At 37.5% G+C, this 21,682-nt stretch overlaps 1 protein-coding gene across 6 annotated transcripts in view; it reads right to left on the bottom strand.

Annotated features, from left to right (window-relative positions):
- The window catches only part of LOC136848167 (DE-cadherin-like), a 420,074-nt gene that overhangs the window by 13,594 nt on the left and 384,798 nt on the right, over window positions 1-21,682 (bottom strand). For 5 of the 6 annotated variants that reach the window (XM_067120453.1, XM_067120452.1, XM_067120450.1 and 2 more), the window contains 3 exons: window positions 3,703-3,821; window positions 3,401-3,497; window positions 1,963-2,910 (listed from right to left, as the gene is read on the bottom strand). The exons of the other annotated variant lie outside the window; for it this stretch is intronic. In XM_067120453.1, the coding sequence (XP_066976554.1) occupies window positions 2,522-2,910; window positions 3,401-3,497; window positions 3,703-3,821 (605 nt within the window). In that variant the 3' untranslated portion in view covers window positions 1,963-2,521. Of the gene's footprint in view, window positions 1-1,962; window positions 2,911-3,400; window positions 3,498-3,702; window positions 3,822-21,682 lie in introns of those variants that run through there. 6 annotated transcript variants of the gene reach the window in all.

The following is a 21,682-nucleotide window of genomic DNA, read 5'->3' on the forward strand; positions in this document are numbered from 1 at the left end:
CCGAAGAAGTTCACTATTTAATGCACTGAATCTGGATTTTATTCCTTTAGGAAGACAGAACTAACCTCTCCCTGTACTCAAACCTCCTAAAATGATCGATCTTAGTTCACTGGTCATGGGCGTTTGCGGACTGGTCAGTGATTCGTTCGATCTTTACAACGGCTCTTGATAGATCTTAGCGTACATTCATGCTTGTCTTTTCTTCTCTACACCTGTTAACAAGTCCCCAATAAAAAAATAAAAAAAAAAATCACCGTTTTTTTTCATCACATGCGTCAAATGACTAGGCAGACGTGTGGGTCATTTACAAAACTATAAAACAACACATAATTATTGGCAGTGATTATGCCTCAGGGCAAAGGAACCACAATGGATTTCTCATCAGCAACATCTGTGACATTCTTGATGTCTAAAATATGCCATCGAGTGTCGACATAAGAAAAGTTTATTCAGTTTTTTATTTTAACCACAAAAAATTCACATGAGATCAAAATGTGACCACGAAAATGAAGATAAATCTTCCACGTATTTATAGTTAAGCCAGAATTAAACACGCCTATAAACAAAACAAAAAAATTAGAATTACAATTAAAAAGAAAAACTGATATTAGAATTAAGTTTTGGTCTTTGGTCCTTATTTTCTACCCAAAATAGATGCTTTCTTTTGAATGCAAAACTGAAGTCGTATTTGAGATTTAATTAGTCTTTATATCAGTGCCACGAAAAAGACTATTATACTTTTCAAGTTATCTTACCCAAGTATGCGAAGTTATAAAGTTGTGTGAAGGCATTTGTTAAACATTTAATTTTAATCACAATAATCTGTAATAACTGAACATCATAACTCCCCTTTCATCACTGAGTAGGTGTGGCATAGCCTAAGGCTAAAAATATTTCCTCTATTCCAACACTTGTTTTTTAATCCTAAAATCTGAGGATTGAACATAAAGGTCGTCGGAGCAGACACTTAATTGCCCTTGTCTTGCCTAGACCTGGAGAAGGGACAGTCCACCTTTTGAAATGAGTTAAATAACAAGGAAGTAAGGGCAAATTTCCAAAGCCTGGGAAAGAAATAGACAGGAATTATCATATGGAAATTATCAGTTTTCACGAATTATTGATTAATAGACACTGGATGCATGTGTTTCAAGCTAGTTTCGTGTTGGTCACTTTGGAACTAATGTAATTTTCAAGAAAACATAATAACTGATCATTTTCAAATAGTAACTTCCAGTTACACGCTTCTCTTGAAACGCTTTCAGAAGACAATGGAAATAACCCACTCTTTCGTCTTGAAAGGAATTCATTTAGCATACCTTTTATCTTGACTAAAAATTTACTTGATTTCAAATGCACTATCGACCAGGAATATTTGTGCAAACATTACTGGATATCTCCGCAATTTTTCATTGCCAAAGTCCTTGCAAGTTTTGTTGTCTTCCTGAAAGCAACATAAGAAATAAACCTGAGGATGGAACATTGCAAATATCAAGGCATAAATTTTTCGAGTTCCTTCAGCATATATTCATTTTATATAATCTTCAAGTGTTACTATTAAGTTGCTATTTTGGTAACCGTTGCAGGCCTAACTTCAAGGCCTTTTATTATGACAATTTTAATATTCTCTAAATCTTTGATTGAAGCACCTTTGGTATATGATTAATCTAGGAATCATAGAAATACTTAACCTAGCAATATTTTGATAGAGAAAAATATAATGAACATTGGCACTCATTCAGAAATGTCCCTCTTTTTTTTAAAGGGTTCCTTTGTTTATTAGATTTAGGAGCATTTTTGCAAAATGTATGGCCCATTCAGTGCAGTCGCAAAACCATTTTGACCTGTCAGGATGAATTTGTCATAGGTTCGAACGGATGCAATGTTCAGAATATTTCTTCCTACGAATCCCATTCCGAGCAACAATCGATTCCAAAAATCTGCAGCAAACGTTACTCTCATCTCTTTTTCTTTTTTTTTCCCGCCACGTAGTGCTTTAAATCAGTGTTACTGCCTTAATTTTAGAAGTCCTTGGCTATATAAATCCCTTATAAGATCACTTTGCAGGATTTCCCTCATTGGGGGAATATCACATGAAAATTACCTCCAGCCAATTCTATTAACTGGAAAAGTGTCTATGGCATTTTCACCGATATGGAACCAAGATTGTTGTCTACCAACAAAAACAAAAATGCATTTCCCGAAACTCACAAACCCGGTCACAAGTTTAGCACATAAGAAGAACACCAAATATGACTGTTCACATGCAAATCGACATCTTAACTTTATCGTTACAACAAGAATTACTTTTACTTCTCTTAATGTTAAATTGTCTTTTTTTTAATGAATTCAGAATTTCAACATGGATGTGTTTGTGTAAAGCCTACTATCATGTCCTTTCGCCATTTCTCTCCCTCCTATTATTTTCTTTCGTCTTTTATCATGTTTTCCCTTTAGATAATAAGGTGCTTGAGCCTATCCAGCTACCGGCTGGACTTCGAATCACCTAAAGCTACCTGTTTAATTAGCACCAGGATTCTGCAGCCTCGTCCAGATTGTAATTAGCAATCGGATTGACAGCTTCGTGAGGGCGTTCAGGGTCGTCCCCTCCCTGACGGAGTCCTTCGCGGCTTCCTTGCGTTTCGGGTTCTGCGAAGGTCACTGTGGGAGAACCTGAAGGACGCCCTGAGGATTTTTTGGTGGAGTGCTCGCTACCTGTAGGATTTCCCGTAGGAGAGGATTTCTTCTCTGGAGAGGAATGGAGAGAGTATCTCTTAGGCTGGCGGGGAATCTTGAAGTCGTATTCACTATCTTCCTCCTCGTCCGATTCCCTGCGGTAGATTTTGCTGAGCTTCTCGAACCTAGGACCCCAATCGTTTCTGTAATCGAACAAGCTCTCACTGTCGGACGACCCTGCAAAAGGTAAGAGAAACAAGGCGTGTAAGAGTGAGGAAAAAACGGAACATAACAGTTCTTGTATCGGTTGTGTATGTTCTCTCGCGCACAACATTACTTCTGCAAGATTATGTTGACCTTTATCTAGCTAGTTTAAGTACATAAATTTCTTTATTAATACAAGAAGTAAACGATACTTTATTTATATACAGATCATTTGAATTTTCACTTTCAGTAAACATAGGGTCGTTTTAGAATATCCATTCGCACGAGCTATAATGTTTTGGGAGTAATTGAGTGTAACAACAAATAATGATAGGAGAGTAAATAAATTAATGAGTAAATATTTTAATTAAGGAGAACAGCAAAAATAAAATAAATGAATGAACAAATGAGTTAATGTTTTGAAAGTAGAGTAGGAAAATGTTTTCTCAGTTTAAATCACATAAATAAATAAATAAAGAAATAAAGAAATAAATAAATAAGTGACAGTAAAGTTGCACATTACCTCCAGAGCCAATGGACGACAGCGAGGCGATGGACATCTCATCCCCTTCGAAACAGTAATGGCGGACGTCGTCGAAATCAGTGATCTCCTTGTCCACCTAGAAAAGAGGAAACGGTCGTTCACCCAAGGGACAAAGACACTTAGAATCTAGACAAACTTTTATTGAAAAAACATAAAAGTTATGCGATAATTGAGTAGACAAAGACAACAAATACAAAAACGTCAAGAGTCATGAGGGGGTGTTAAGGTGAGGTGTGGGGAGGAGGAAGGGTCTTTCTGAAAAGGGGTCAACCATCCCTAACCTTTTTGATGTTGTCATCGATGAAGTCTCCGATACTGAGGCCCTCAGGCATCTGGGCCAGGGGCGCTCTCTGCTGGCGGGCGTCTTCGGCTACGTCGGGTAACCTTCGTTCTTCCTCACCTAAAAGCAAGGGATTAAGAAATAAAACACAAGGCAGAAGCTAACTTAAAATAAAAGTGAAAATGAGATGGTAACGAAAGGATATCGAAGGCTGCTTTAGGGGTTTCGGGATGGGTGGATTTCAACAAATGAGTAACTGAGGTTAGACAAGAAAATAGCAAAAATTTCATCCAAGGCACTGACCATAAGAACTGAATATATTTGCAATTTAAAAGTTAAAACCAAGTTTATTAAAACATGTGAGAAGAAATAGTATAATTGCAAGAGTTTCAAAAGTAGTGACCAAAGGGTGAAAAAGCATAATAAATCATAAAACAAAAATTTAAGAGTAAGAAGCAGGAATAAAAATAAATTAAACGGAATTACAACAAAGTCAATCATAAAATCTTGCACAAAAAAATCACGGTTTTGTAAGATTCAAGTACAATGTGCTTTTCTCTTTAAGATGAGTTCCACAGTCCCCATTTCTCTCTCTCTCTCTCTCTCTCTCTCTCTCTCTCTCTCTCTCTCTCTCTCTCTCTCTCTCTCTCTCTCTCTCTCTCTCTCTCTCGTCAAAATCTAATCTGCTGTCAAAAAAAGCATAAAAACTTAAGAACAATACTGAAATATAAAAGGTGAATATAAGCTCTTTATTCATATGCAAAATATACAATTAAGAACAAATCAGCAAGAAAAAAAAAGACGTAACGCACCAATAAAGCTAAGCAGATCTTGCTTCGTGTAATGGAATACAAAAATGCATAATGGAAATTTTCAGAATAATTAATCGCTTTAATTTTCGTTTTACCCCTTCCTCTTGTATGCATGTCGATTTTAAAGTAACAGTCTGATTCATTTTTGGCTATTTGTGTTCATTCTTGTTAAATTTCCTTTTACTTAACGGAAGTTGGAAAACGTGGCAATTTCGGAGAAGAAAATAAATAATAACAAAACCGGAACGCTGCCGGGTGGGTATATACACCACGAAAATAAATAAAAATGCAAAGAGATAGAGAAGAAAAAGTCATTGACATGAATAGCATCTTTATCTTTGGAAGAATAAGATAGGTTCCATACTACATTTTTTCCTTATCTTTGTAAAGGAAAAGAGATAGGTTCCATACCTCATCTTCCCTTATCTTTAGAAGAAGATAGGATGGGGTTCTAGACAGTATTTTCTCACAAGAGAAAGAAGACACACCTTTCGTATAAAATGGAAAGAAAAAAGTAAAATTCACTCGCAGAGTGCGGCAGTAAAAGTCACAACTCCATTCTGGACATTGACGATCCTCAGTTTGGAAAACAATTGAATTAAAAATATCCCACACCCTTCTCGACACCAGAATAAAGGTGAAAAGGGGAAGGAGGAACTGATACACTTCAAACTGTGAATATACTGTGTATACATTCTTCAAGAAGAATGTATATGTATTCTTGTAATTTTTAGCAATAAACTATGCAAGTATTTAGTTTTGTAACAGGAGTTGTTAAATGACGCTTTGCTTTCCTGTTCGCTTCGCTGTCTTTATAAGTTGAACCTCCATGCTGGGACCAAGGTTAACGGTCTTAGCTAAAAAATATTATAAATCTAATTAATATAAAAAAAAATTCAAATCGGGCCATATATGGATGACTTTTGTGGAGACATGAGGTACAGAAAACATAATATATTTTCCACAAATCAACAATTATCGTTGAAAAGGATATAGTTACTACAAGAAAATATATTCACAGGAGATAAACTTTTCGCCATTTATACCTAGACTTCACGAAATCTTATTTCTTGTAACCATAAAAACATTCTGTAACAGGATTAATTAAAGAGAAATATATTATGATTATTTTAAAGCACAGCTATGAAAGGAAAAGGTATTGTTAGATAAATGTTGAGTTATCCTAGTGTAAATACAAGCTTGTTCATTTTCAGCAGATGGACTGACGCTATTCAAGGTCTGTAGAATTAATTGATATCTAGAAAGGAATTCGTTTTAGCCAGCAGTTTGTGAATAAATATTATACTCTTAATGGAAGCAAGCATTAGCGCATTATATTAAAATTGCCGACTTGTGGGATTTTATACATACATACATATATACGAGTATATATATATATATATATATATATATATATATATATATATATATATATATATATATATATATATATATAGTAGCTGACCAACCCGGCGCTGCCCGTTCTTTTTTCCCAGAAATCAGTGTACTGACTGTCCCTTTTATCCAGATATTACTGTTCTAATTGTCTCATTTATCCACGTATTACTGTGGTAACTATGCTGTTTATCCAGGAATTACTGTATAAACTGTCCCTTTTATCCAACTATTACTGTTTTGAGTGTCGCATTTTTCCATATATTACTGTAGTCACTGTCCCATTTATCCATATATGACTGTCCCTTTCATCCAGGTATTACTGTACTGACTGTTCCATTTATCCAGGTATTACTGTGGTGACTGTCCCTTTTATCCAGGTATTACTGTACTGCCTGTCCCATTTATCCAGGTATTACAGTTCTGGCCGTCCCTTTTATCCAAATATTACTGTAATGAATGTCCCATTTATCCATATATTACTGATGTGACTGTCCCTTTTCTCCAGGTATTACTGTATACTATCCCTTTTATCCAGATATTACTGTGGTGAATGTCCCATTTATCCAGGTATTATTGTGATGACTGTCCCATTTATCCAGGTATTACTGTACTGACTGTCCATTTTATCCAGACATTACTGTTCTGACTGCCGCCTTTATCCAAATATTACTGTGGTGACTGTCCCTTTCATCTGAATATTACTATGGTGACTGTCCCATTTATCCAGGTATTACTGCACTGTCTGTCCCTTTTATCCAGGAATTACTGTGGTGACTGTCCCTTTTATCCAGAAATTACTGCACTGTCCCAATTATCCAAATATTACTTTGCTGACTGTCCCATTTATCCAATGTTATTGTGGTGACTGTCCCATTTATCTAGGTTTTACTGTGGTGACTGTCCCTTTTATCCAGGTATGACTGTATTGACTGTCCCATTTATCCAGGTATGACTGTACTGACTGACCCTTTAATCCAGGTATTACTGTAGTGACTACCCCGTTATTACTGTGGTGACTGTCCTATTTATCCATATGTTACTGTGGTGACCGTCCTTTTATCCAGTTTTTACTCTTCTGACTCTCCCATTTATCCAGATATTACTGAGCTGACTATCCCTTTTATCCAGGTATTACTGCAGTGACTGTCCCATTTATCTGTGTATTACTGTGCTGACTGTCCCTTTTATCCAGGTGGTATTACTGTGGTGACTGTCCCATTTATCGATGCATTACTGAACTGTCTGTCCATATTACCCAAGAATTATTGTGCTGACTGTCTCTTTTATCCAGGTATTACTGTGGCGATTGTCCCTTTTATCTAGATATTATTGTGATGACTGTCTATTTTATCCAGATATTTCTATGGTGACTGCCCCCAGGTGTCAATGTCCTGACTGTCACTTATATCCAGGTATTACTATGCTCACTGTCCCTTTTAACCAGGTATTACTATGGTGAATGTCCATTTTATCCAGACTTTACTGTGGTGACTGTCCCATTTACCCCCATTAAACCTAAACACCCCCACTAAACCTTAGCACACCCCCCTACTAAACTTAAACACACCCTCCCACTAGTTACAAAGGGAAGGGGGACAGGGAAAGGGGAAGGGGAAGGGGGTAGGCTACAGGTTTGAAACCTACCCTATTATCTAAATTGGGTCAAATGATGGCCACATGCCAAATTTTGTCCAGATCGGTCAAGCGGTTACCACATATGTTACAAAGGGAAGGGGGATGGAGGAAGCGGAAGGGGTTATGGGTTTGAAACCTACCATATTATCTAAGTTGAGTCACTTGATAGCCATGTGCCAAAGGGGTGGGGAAGAGGGTACAGGTTTGAAACCTACCCTATTATCTTAAGTTGGGTCAACTGATGGCTATGTGCCAAATTTTGTCTTGATCGGCCAAGCAGTTACCAAATATGTTACAAAGGGAAGGGGGTACAGGTTTGAAACCTACCCTTAGATTAGTCAAACGGTTACCACATAAATTACAAAGGGGATGGGGGAAGGGGGTACAGGTCTGAAACCTACCCTATCATCTAAGCAGGGTCAATTGATGGCTATGTGCCAGATTTTGTCTTGACCAGTCAAGCAGGTAGCACATTAGTTACAAAGGGAAGAGGAACAAGGTATGGGTTTGAAACCTACCCTATTATCTGAGTTGGGTCAAATTTTGTCTAGATCAGTCAAGTCGTTACGACATAAGTTACAAAGGGAAGGGGAAGGAGAAGGGGGTACGGGTTTGAAACCTACCCTATTATCTAATTTGGGTCAAACGATGGCGACGTGCCAAATTTTGTCTAGATCAGTAAAATGGTTACTACATAAGTTACAAAGGGAAGGGGGAAGGGAAAGGGGTACGGTTTTGAAACCTACCCTATTATCCGAGTTGGGTCAAATGATGGCCACGTGCCAAATTTTGTCTAGATTGGTCAAGCAGTTACCCCATAAGCTACGATGGGAAGGAGGAAAGGGAAGGAGAAGGGTATGGGTTTGAAACCCACCCTATTATCTAAGTTGGGTTAAATGATGGCCACATGCCAAATTTTGTCTAGATCAATCAAATGGTTACCACATATGTTACTAAGGGAAGGGGATTGGGGGTACGGGCTTGAAACCTACCCTATTATCTAGGTTGGGTCAAATGATAGCCATGTACCAAATTTTGTCTAGATCAGTCAAATGGTTGCCACATAAGTTACAAAGGGAAGGGGGAATGGGAATGGGGAAGGGAAAGGAGGAGGGGTATGGGTTTGAAACCTACCCTATTATATAAGTTGGGTCAAATGACGGCCATGTGCCAAATTTTGTCTAGATTGGTCAAACGGTTACCACATAAGTTACAAGGGAAAGGGGTACAGTTTGGAAACCTACCTGATTATGTAAGTTGGGTAAAATGATGGCCATATGACAAATTTTTTCTAGATTGGTCAAGCATTTACCAAACAAGTTATGAAGGGATGGCGGAATGGGAAAGAGGGAAGGGGGTACGGGTTTCAAACTTACCCTATTGGGTCAATAGATAGCCATGTGCCAAATTTTGTCTAGATTGGTCAAGCGGTTACCACATTAGTTAAAAAGGAAAGGGGGAAGGGGGTACAGGTTTGAAACCTTCCCTATTGTCCAAGTTGGGTCAAATGATAGCCACATAGCAAATTTTGTCTAGACCGGTCAAAAGGTTGCCACATAAGTTACAAAGGGAAGGGGGAATGGGGATGGGGAAGGAGAAGGGATATGGGTTTGATACCTACCCTATTATATAAGTTGGGTCAAATGATGACCACGTGCCAAATTTTGTCTACATCAGTCAAATGGTTACCACATAAGTTACAAAGGGAAATGGGTACAGTTTGGAAACCTACCTGATTATCTAAGTTGGGTAAAATGATGGCCACATGACAGATTTTGTCTAGATTGGTCAAGCGTTTACCAAACACGTTATGAAGGGATGGGGGAATGGGAAAGGGGGAAGGGGGTACGGGTTTCAAACTTACCCTATTGGGTCAACAGATAGCCATGTGCCAAATTTTGTCTAGATTGGTCAAACAGTTACCACATTAGTTAAAAAGGAAAATGGGAAGGGGGCACAGGTTTGAAACCTACCCTATTATCTAAGTTGGGTCAAATGATGGCCGCAAGCCAAATTTTGTCTAGATTGGTCAAAAGGTTACCACATAAGTTACAAAGGGAGGGGGAAAGGGATACAGGTTTGAAACCTACCCTGTTAATCTACATTGGGTCAATTGATGGCCACGTGCCAAATTTTGTCTAGATCAGTCAAGCAGTTTGGATTCCTATAGAGCAAAAACATAGAAACATTCACTTTTATATATAAGATAAACATATATGTCCATATAAAATCCCACAAGTTAACAATTTATTTATATCTATATATATGTGTGTTTGTGTGTGTACAAAATGAAACAAGTCAACAATATATATATATATATATATATATATATATATATATATATATATATATATATATATATATATATATATATATATATATATATATATAATTATTATCACTTTTGTACGTGATTCATTTATCACACATTACCACAGGTGAAAAATAAAAACAGGGTGTAGGTCTGACCGGTTTCGACTTTACTTCATTAATGGCTTGGAAGTAAAGTTGAAACCGGTTAGACCTACACCCCATTTCTTATTTTTCACCTGTAATGGTAATGTGATATATATATATATATATATATATATATATATATATATATATATATATATATATATATATATATATATATATATATATATATATATATATATATATATATATATATATATATATATATATATATATATATATATATATATATATATATATATATATATATATATATATATATATATATATATATATATATATATATATATATATATATATATATATATATATATATATATATATATAGAATCTACTGGTCACTTTTTTTACCAAATACACATATGTAATTATAATGGCCACAATGCCCTCCTAAGTTCTTGAATTCTTCGTGCTTTTTTGGATGTGCTCGTCGCTATAAAGCCTTAAGATCTAAGAGATATGAAGAAATTGTGATGTCCAGTAGCAGGAAATGAACCTGGGCTCCATAATCACAACGGGGTCACCTTGCTGGCCTGACCACAAGAAAGACGAAAGTCTATTGCCTCTCATACATACATATACCTGTCATTTTCAGATACATAATATATTAGAGCTGAAATAGACCCATCCTCACCATCGTAGCCAAGTGGGCAATCGTTTTTATTGCTATTTTGGCTAAAAAAACTGGTCACTTTTTACCAGATACATACGTAATTGCAATAGTCACAGTGCCTTCTTAACTCCTCAAATTCTTCGAGCTTTTTTGGATACCACAAAGCCTTAAGATACAAGTTCAAGAAATATGAAGATATTATTATGTCCGGTAGCGGGAAATGAACCCGTGTTATCATAATCACAGTGGGGGTCACATTGCCGACCTGACCATGAGAAGGATAAAAATCTATTGCCTCTCGTACATACATATACCTGTCGTTTTCAGATGCATTTATTAGAGCTGGAATAGATCCATCCTCACCATCGTAGCCATGTGGGCAATCGCTTTTAATGCTATTTAGGCTGAAATATATGTAGAATCTACTGGGTTCAATAATCACGACAGGGTCATGTTGCCGACCTGACCATGAGAAGGATAAAACATGCCTTTGATGGTGAGGATGGGAATATTTCAGCTCTACAAAATGTATCTGTAAACAGCAGGTATGTGTATGTACAAGACAATAGACTTTTATCCTTCTCGTGGTAAGGTCGGCAACGTGACCCTGTTGTGATTATGGAACCTGTGTTCGTTTCCCGCTACCGGACATCACAATTTCTTCATAATTCTTGCACTTGGATCTTAAGGCTTTGTAGTGACAAGCGCATCCAAAAAAGCGTGAAGAATTCGAGAATTAAGAGGGCACTGTATATTGCAATTACACACACAAAATATATATATATATATATATATATATATATATATATATATATATATATATATATATATATATATATATATATATATATATATATATGTGTGTGTATGTATGTATGTATTTGTGTGTCCAGACCTCTCTGCCTTCTTTTGTGGTTGACAGATTGACTCATGTTTGTCAAAGAGTTATGTTTTCCCTCAACGTGTGTGTGTGTGTGTTACTTTGCTTGATGTGAGCAGAATACCTTCAAGGGAAAATCTCATCCGTAATGTACCTTACTTTAAAAACGACAGTGAAAACGAATTTGCATGGTTTTAATCGTAACGTTCTTCTACCACAAAATTTATGCCAAACTAAGTGTATAAGAAGCGAAAGGAATAGGAGAAAATGATCGCACACAGTATTAGTAACCAATACTAATCCATCAAACCCTCTTCAATAGTTAACTGTTAAATTTCCTTTGGGTTGTAACACTCTTAGCAAAGGTTAAAAGCCAAAGCTATATAACAATTTGGCAATCTAGTTGTTGAAAAACTTAGTCAGTTAAAATCACACAGGATAGCAAAGGGTATTTAAGACGGTAAACATAACTTTTTGAAACACATGAGTCAACATGACAACCACAAAAGAAGGCAGAGTTTTAAATGCGTGAATTTAAGGGTGTACCCAACATGTAAAAGAGATACAGGATAGTCAGTTACGAAAATGCTAAGAAAAAAAGAAAGAAACGGGGTTGACAGTAACATAACTGAAACTAACACATGAAGCTGCAGTACCTTCTCATGAAAAATTTGACAACTCACACAGCCAATGAGAAATTCATATTCGGGGGTTGGGAAATGAAAGTTACCTTTTTTTCGTCGGCAAATACACGTCGCCCACCTGTCTCTTTTACAAGCGTCCGCGTCGAAACCTAACATATGAAACTATCATGGGGCCACATCCAAAAATGATGACACCAAATGGGAATCCATACCGACTCGCGCGTTCGCTTGATGATGTCCTTCATAAAACACTCTAGTTTAATGCACTCCGCTGATTGACGGAACGTCTATTTGGCCAGTTATGTATATTTGGCTTCGCAATGCACAACTAAGTGGCGGCCCATCAAAATTCATGAGGGCGATTTATCGACGTCAGGTAATACAATACTCAGATGGGATAGATTTATGCCGCTTCCATAAATAATGCTGATGGCACCTTTTGTCTGTGTTCATTCTTGGAGGAGAATTAAGGAGTCGTTCTCGGAACTTTTCATTGTTGTCGGAAGGACTCGTATTACTTGCATCAACACGTGACAGTCATGTGATCATGGGTAAGTCATAACATTATGCGCATGTCATATCTTCATGCGTAAGTCATCGACAACATAGTGGCAAGGAATGACTCATTTTACAACTTTTTAAGATATTACTACCACTGCAGTTTATATAACGAATAGGAAAAGTTTAAAGTTAATCTAAAAGCTGAATGCATGTGAAAAAGTGAAAAAGAAATAACAAAACGCGTAAGTGAAATATCGAGTTAAGGAAATAGATAATAGTAATAAAAAAAATTCTGTAACACTTTCAGAATGCACGAAGGGTGAGACGGAAGTGAGATGGAATGAAAGAACGTGAAAATAAATGGAGAAGGTTCCTTGCGAGATAAGAAAAAGAAGGGAAGTGCGGGAACGATAAAAGAGTGAATGGGGGAAGAGGAATAAAATGGCGAAGTAAAAGAAAGGAGCGGAAGAGACAGAACGTGAGAGGAAATTTGAAGAATAATGGAAGGGAGAAGAGAAAGCGGGGAAGCCAAGAGGAAAGAACAATTTGTAGAGACAAGAAGAATTTTCAAAACCAAAAAGAAGCTATGACAGTATGTGATTAAATGTAAAACACCTGATTTACTAAGTAGAGGAAAAATTGTAAGAACCCCACATCTTGAAATGGGATGTACTAAATTTAGGTAAATAATCCATCAAAATTAATAAAGTAAAAATACAACAGGGAACTTCACTACGTCAAAAATGGCATTACGAATATTTAAGAAATTAATATCATGAAAAAAAATTCCTGTAAACCAATATAGTAAATGGATGACACTCTTTCTAGTGCTAAAATTATGTCCTGAAATATGAACTATAATTTTTTTTTTTACTTAGAAAGCCTGTAAATATTAAACAAAATACTTGGGCAAAACTGTACCAAAAAATAAATTATTCTGAATTATCAAACAATACTCTGTTTGAAAATCTACTAGGACATGAAGCTTAATAAAGAAATAACTCACTTAAAATGGTCGACAGAAACACGAAAACATTATAAAAGGAGCTAAAATTTCAAAATTCTATCAGTCTTAGTGTCTAGTCTCATACTCTGCTTAAAACATTTTTACTGACGAGAGTCTTGATCGGGAAAGCAATTTAATTCACTGGAAATCACCATTAATGGTTAAAATTAGGAATAAAATTCAAGCCCTGCTGTTATAACTGTTCGTCCTTATATGACCGCTGCTATCATGACCACTATTACATTAAATAAAAAACATAAGTAAATAAGATATAAATCATAATTTTTTTGCTGCCGTATTTAATTAACAAATGTCCAGTTACATTTTGACTCAAATTTTAATGAATACAGAATGTATCTGAAATTTACCTTGATATTTAGTAATATAAAGATTTCAAAAATAAATGGTTCAGTAAGAATGGAATTCAATTATTCAGTGTTTATACAGCATATATATATATATATATATATATATATATATATATATATATATATATATATATATATATATATATATATATATATATATATATATATATATATATATATATATATATACTGTAGATTCCCACATGGACCCCACACACCGTCATTTCACCTGGCTCGCTAATCTCCTCACACCAACATCTCCACGTGCGGATAAGAAACACAGCATGCGTCACGCATCTTTTATACACATATCTCCGTTCATATTATTGTCAGATCAAATGTATTATTGTCACTGTACACATTACAATGTCAGTATTTCAGCCATATGTACCATAGCTTCAAATGTATATGTATATATTCATCTGTCAACATACACAAATAATTGTGTGGTGACCTCTGCTTTTGTTCCCCTGGTGTCAGGCACTACATTTCCGCTCACAAGAGTTATTGACCTGTCTGTTTGTTATCTGAATAAATGAGTAAGTTTGTAGACTCTGGCTCTTACTCATGCCTTCGCTATATTGGTGACCACAGAGATGACCCACCCAGCCAACCCCAACAATGCTAGCTTCTCCAGCGAGACCATCAACGCCGCCACCATAAGTCTACCTCCTTTCACGCCCCACAACCCAGAACTTGGTTCATCAGGGTGGAAAGAATCTTCCGATTGAAGAAAACCACTTCCTCAACACGCACAAAGCAGATGCCATCCTCGAATTCCTGCCGAATGACGCCTTCAAGCAAATCACAGGATGGCTAGCAGAACTTCAAAGCCCCGTCACCTACGAATTGCTGAAGGGCCAGCTGAAGTCATCCTTTTACATGCCACCCTCCTTAAGAGCCAAGAAATTCCTGAACTACGTGGGGGCACCCATAGGAGACGAGCAGCCATTGCACATCTACAAACAGTTGCAGCGGCTCATCACGTTACCCGCCACAGACGGCCAACCTGAGTCATCCCTAGACCTTGTGAGAGTGGTACTCCTCATAAGATTACCCTGCCAAACAGTGGCGGCCTTGCCCAATGCCTCCACCATACCAATCAAGGAATTCCTGAAGTTGGTCAACACAGTGCACATGGCCCACAAGATGGTGGAGCCCACACAGCCACCAACAGCAGCAGCAGCACCACAACGGCCCCAGCAGTCAATTTTCATGGAATCTGACAGCGACCCAGAGGGAACAGCCACCCCGTCCACAAACGAAATTTCCTCAAGCAATTCATCGAGTGAAAGACCAGAAAGGAAAAAGAACCACCAGAGGGGATGTGTTACTTCCACTGGAGATTCTGGAAGAAAGCCTGCAAATGTGACAAAAACTGCCTGTTTAAAAAAAAAAACATGCAAGAGGGTTGCAACAGCGACCCATCCAACTAAATGTCAGCGGTGAGCAGACTGGTTGCCTCGTAAGAGAAACCACCTGCCACCGCTGTCTTTCCTCCAAGTACAGACATAGAGGCTCCACATGCTTCTTCATCAGGGATGAAAGGTCAGACAGAATTCCTCATCGACACTGAGCATGCAGGTCATTTGTGCCAGCCAGTCCAAATGAACAACCCTGCTCCACAAATATGCCCCATCGCAGCAGCCACCCCACCACTGTAAATACGACAACTTCTACAAGACTGCCGAGAAGTCTTCAAAGACGACCTGCAACACGACTTAACCAAACCAGCAAAACACAACATCCAGCACCATATAGAAACTGAAGCCCCCCCCCCCATCCACTCATGTTTCAGACGTGTAGCCCTGGAGAAGCTTGCCTACGCCAAACAAGTGTTCAAGGAGATGGAGAGTGTAGGAATATGCCAAAAAGCCCCCAGCCCCTGGGCATCCCCCCTCCACACACTAGCAAAACCCGACGGAACTTGGCGCCAGTGTGGAGACTACCAGTGATTAAGCATTAAAACGAAGCCAGATAGATACCCGTTGCTGAATATAGCAGATATAACCAACCAGATGAATGAAGCAAAGATCTTCAACAAAATAGACCTGCTAAAGGAATACTTCCAAGTTCCAGTAGCGAAGTAAGATACAGAGATAACCGCAATCATCACCCCCTTCGGCAACTACACCTTCAACTACAGCTGCTTTGGCCTTTGCAATGCAGGGGCAACCTTCCAAAGACTGATGAACGAACTGCTTGGCAACCTCCCATACTGCGTGGTCTATGTTGACAATATCCTCATATTTAGCCCCAACCTCAAGCAGCATCTTAAAGACTTCAAAAAAGTACTTAAAATACTTAAATACTCAAAGAAGATGGACTAGTAGTAATGGAAGACAAATGCGAATGGGCAAAGAAAACGGTGGAATTCCAGGTACATGAGTAAGCCCAGAGGGCATAAACCCCTACCAGAAAAAGTAAAAGCAATCACCGACTTCCCAAAACCAGCAACAATTAAAGCAGTACAAGAATTTTCAGGACTAATCAACTATTATCATAGATTCATCCCTAACATTGCTAAAATTATGAGCCCGATATATCAATGCCTACAAGGAAAACAAAAACAGTTTAATTGGTCAGAAAATCAAGATCATGCATTTCTTTTGGCAAAACAAGCATTAACCTCTGCAACCACATTCATTTTTCCTCTACCCCATAGGTCCCTAACGTTGACAACAAACACAAGTAACACAGTGATGGGCACCATACTAGAGCAGGACACAGATGATGATCATCATCCACTGCCATTCTTCAGCAAGAAGCTAGCAACAGCGGAACAGAAATACTCCACCTTCAACAGGGAGCTTCTAGCAGTCTACAAAGCCGTCTGCAACTTTCGCCACATGCTTGAGGGACGACAGTTTATCGTACAAACAAACCATCAACCCTTGGTGCACACCTTCACAGAGTTAGCAGACACATGGTCAGCACAGCAACAGTGGCACCTGTCAGCAGTAGCTGAACACTCCTGCACCATCAAATAATTGAAGGGTTCATATTTGAAGGGTTCAGCAAACACCGTGGCAGACACTATAAAAACCTGCATCAACACCATCCAGCTCGGGATAGCCTATCCCGAAATAGTGGAAGCACAAAGAGACGACATGGACCTACAGTGACTGCGGTGGGAGAACCCTGCCCTTACATGGAGCGACCTGCGAGACAAGTGGCGGGTGCCCTTGCCCCTACCTGCCAGAGGGCCTCAGAAGAAGATCCTTTACACTCGCCAACAACCTGTCCCACCCATTAGGCCGGTCAACTGCTCGAATCATAGCAGAGCAGTACATCTGGTGGGGAATGAAAAAAGACGACAAAAAAAAAAAAAAACTGGACAATAGAATGCATCCCTTGTCAGACTCCAAAAATCACAAGACGCATATGGAGCAGAACAGGAGAGTTCCAAACAACACACTGCCGACTCGCCCACATCCACGTCAACATAGTGGGGCCCCTAACCCCCTCTGAGGGGTACAGTTACCTGTTCCCCATCATCGTTAGAAATACCAGGTGGCCCGAAGCAATACCAATACAGCAACAGATGGCAGAAAGCTGCATGAAAGCCCTCATTGGATGGGTCAGCAGGCACAGAGTCCCGCAGATCATCACGAGTGACAGGCAAGCCAACTTCTCGTCCACCCTCTGGAACACCTTCGCAAACACTTTGGTGACAAAGATAACACACATGACGGCCTACAATCCAGAAGCTAACGGCATCATCGAAAGGCTACACCAGTCATTGAAAGCATCGCTCACCGCCAGATGTCAAGGTGGGAGCTGGAGAAAGGAGTTACCACGGGTCTTACTGGGCATAAGAACGACACCATACACAGCATTCAACGCATCTCCAGCAGAAGTCCAATACAGCCAAGCACTAACATTGCCAGTAGATGTCTTTCAAGATCAAACAAGCCCAACATCTGAAAAGCAGTAGAATGGAGAATACCAGCCAAGACGACCTACCACATGACCAGAGAAGTGTACATCCCCAGCGAGCAGCAGAACGCAAAATATGCATGCTACAGGTAGATGCACACAGAGGCCCCCCCCCCCCCTCTCCTCAGCCTACTCACGACTGATCTGTATCATCCAGAGATGACGACAAGGCCTACCAGATGACAGTAGACAGCAGGATGACATGGGGGGGGGGGGAGAAGTCCTGTAGGGTCCCACGTGGACCCCACACACCATCATCTCACCTGGCTCGCTAATCTCCTCACAACAACATCACTGTGAGCAAAACGTGCGGACACAAGAAACACAGCATACGTCGCACATCTTTTATACACATATCTTCTTTCATATTATTGTCAGAATAAATATATTGTTGTCACCATACACATTACAATGTCAGCATTTCAGCCATATGCACCGTAGCTTCAGTCATACCTCGTACAACAATTTAATTTATATATTCATCTGTCAACAAACACAAATGATTGTGTGGTGACCTCCGTTTTCGTTCGCCTGGTGTCAGGCGCTACATTTCCGCTCGCAAGAGCTATTGACCTGTCTGTTTGTTGTCTGAGTAAATTAGTAAGTTTGTAGACGCTGACTCTTTCTCACGCCTTCCCTACAATATAACGAATGCTTGTCAGTGAATTTACAGACTCCTACAAATAACATCACGATGAACACTCTTGACTATTAATGCTGTATTACGCAAATTTCCATTTACAACCTTTAGGAAGAATTGATGTCCCGTTCGTAATCGTACTATGCCCTCTCAGTCCATCCTGCCTGTTTGCTGATACCGAGAAGGAAGTGGAGCGAGGCAAAGCAAGTACTGTTGAGATTTTGCTGCATTAGGTTCCAGTTCTCTTCTTTTTCCATATGTTACGCAAGAGCAACCAAAGTCCTCTTTCCTTGATGAAGACATTCGTCAATGGATGTTCTTTGGTTTTCCATGTCCTATATTATGCCGTATGTAGAACACTATTTTATGCTTCTTGATTTGGTTATAAAATTCAAAGGCATACTCGTATAACTGTGGCGCTTCTAACTCTATCATCATATTTTGTAAATCTTTGTGCAAAGACTTTCAACACGTCTTAATTTTTTTCAGTTTATTTTCATGATAGTGTATTCTTCGGATGACTGCATCCTGAATCACAGCTTTCCTGTTTCATAAATGAGTGTAAAATATATAGCACATTAGACAGAAGTGAGAACTCTCACTAAAACTATTTTACCCGCTTTAAAATCTCTATATTGCATGAAATGATTTTCCTAAAAAGAATAATTCTAAATAGTATTCTGACTGAATAAACAATACTTATTCAAGTCTCGTCTTCACTGCCACTGGCACCATTTTGATTAAGATAGAATAAATGTATTTCTGAAGTCATCAACTGAATATTCGCATAGGATTTCTAGATCATAAGCAAGCAAGAAATATTGCAAGACTGATAGGTTTACAAAACTTTCAAAAGGTCATCACAAGTTTTTTGTTACAAATATGATGGCGGTATTAATTCAATTGTTAACACCAAAATGAAAAGTTTTTCACTAAATACTTTTGAAATGCAAGGTTTTATTTCATTTTGTTGTTTTACTTTAAGTTGAAAATGGACTACATAAGATGTAAAATTGAGGTTTGACTCTGTAACGACTAACATCAAAACAATGAACTGTTGATCCTGTAACGAAAGGTAACAAAAGTTACTAAATATACGAGAAAAGCTGCAATATAATAGCTAGATTGGTTGGCATGTGAATACGTAACAGTAAATGTAAAATAAGTGAGCTAATAAAGAGATATATGTCAAAAAGACGCTCAAATTATTTTCAGATTTGTGAATTACTATGAATACAGTATGTTTCATTAATTAGCAATATATATATATATATATATATATATATATATATATATATATATATATATATATATATATATATATATATATATATATATATATACATATACACACATACACATATATACATACATACATAATATATATATATACATATACAGTGTATATATACACACTAACTTCCTCGCAATGGCTTATGATACACGATCCTAGGAGGCGCAGACCTTCCACAATAAAGCTCTAATGAAAAGAAAATATTCGGAAAGTTCTTTTTTACCTGCAAAGAAACAATGGAAAACAAGCATTCCTAATAGCCGTGAATCCTCCACGTAAATTGAAGGGTGCGGAACGCAGGGGGAACAGAAGCAAAAAAAAGGGGAAAAAGGATAAATGGGGAATTGGATAGAAACAAAAAAAAAAAAAAAAAAAGAACAGAGAACTAATAGATAGAAAATAAAAGTCGGGGTGACAGTTCAAAAGTGGAAAAGACGGCGGATGATAAAAGAAAAGGTTTTGTTTCAAAGAAAAATTATTTATACAAAGAAGAATGAAGCACTCAGGCAATTCCAAATGTTCATTAGACTGAATGCACACAAACAACTCCAAGTTTCTGTGCACCTTTAATATGGCCTCTTTCACTTAACTATTTCTGCCACCCATAATTCTCCATTCTCTCTACTTGACAAACTTGCCCCAAAACCCTTTGATTCATCTCTTTACGCATAGAACCTTACCACATCTTGTAATGAATCATCCATACTCAGGATTCATTCTGGACGATTCTACATATTTTTTCCTGTCTTCCCACTTTAGTCACCCTAGATATCTTCCTTTAAGTCAGACCTTATAAAACACTAATTCATAACTCTCTAATTTAGCAGTTCCACCATTACTTGTAACATAAAAGAATACCTATAACCAAACCACTCTCATTCTTCTACCATTTTGTAAGTGTTCACCAATGCATAGTACTGAGAATCAATTAATCTTTAAAATTCTCCATCCCTGTTGTTCCATTGGGTAGCAATCCTGCTAAGCATTTTTTTTATCTCCCCCCATACATCACTTCAGCTATAAAAAAAAAAAATACAAAGAAATACCTAACATTTACTGAAGTTATTTTTAACACTTCGCCCTCTCTCCCTCGTTTATATATATATATATATATATATATATATATATATATATATATATATATATATATATATATATATATATATATATATATATATATATATATATATATATATATATATATATATATATATATATATGGATGGGCCAAAGGAGAAGGTGAACGCTAAAGGTAACTTCAAGGAGATGGGATGAACTGATTTACCTTTTGATAACTGAAATGACAGTTTATGATGTTAGTTCATTATGATAATTATAATGACTGTGTAGCGGTTAAATATATGATGTTAATCTGAGGGAAATTAGGACATAGCAAGTTTTATATTCGAATAATTTTATTTTATCAAAACCTTTCAGTTTCTGTAAGGCATGTGGTGCTTAGTGACGCTCATTGAATAGTGGTATGTAACAGTAGAAATTAAGAAGACTAAAAGTTGGGGAAATATATCTAATGATAGTGTGCGCAATGCGTATTAAAGATATTAATTACATATGCAATAAATAACAAAAGTTCTAAAATCCATATTTGATGTGGAAAAAGGGGAATGTTCTATAACAGCTGTGACAGGGTGTTAATTGAAACTTACCGACCTTTTAATTTAAGGCATTAATTCAGATCACCTGAGTCAATCAATCTGAAATCATTGGGGATTTTTGTTGTTTCCTGAACCCAGTGGAATTCCCTAAGAAATAAGG

Source organism: Macrobrachium rosenbergii, chromosome 18, assembly GCF_040412425.1.
Source record: "Macrobrachium rosenbergii isolate ZJJX-2024 chromosome 18, ASM4041242v1, whole genome shotgun sequence".
NCBI classification, from domain to species: Eukaryota; Metazoa; Arthropoda; class Malacostraca; order Decapoda; family Palaemonidae; genus Macrobrachium; species Macrobrachium rosenbergii.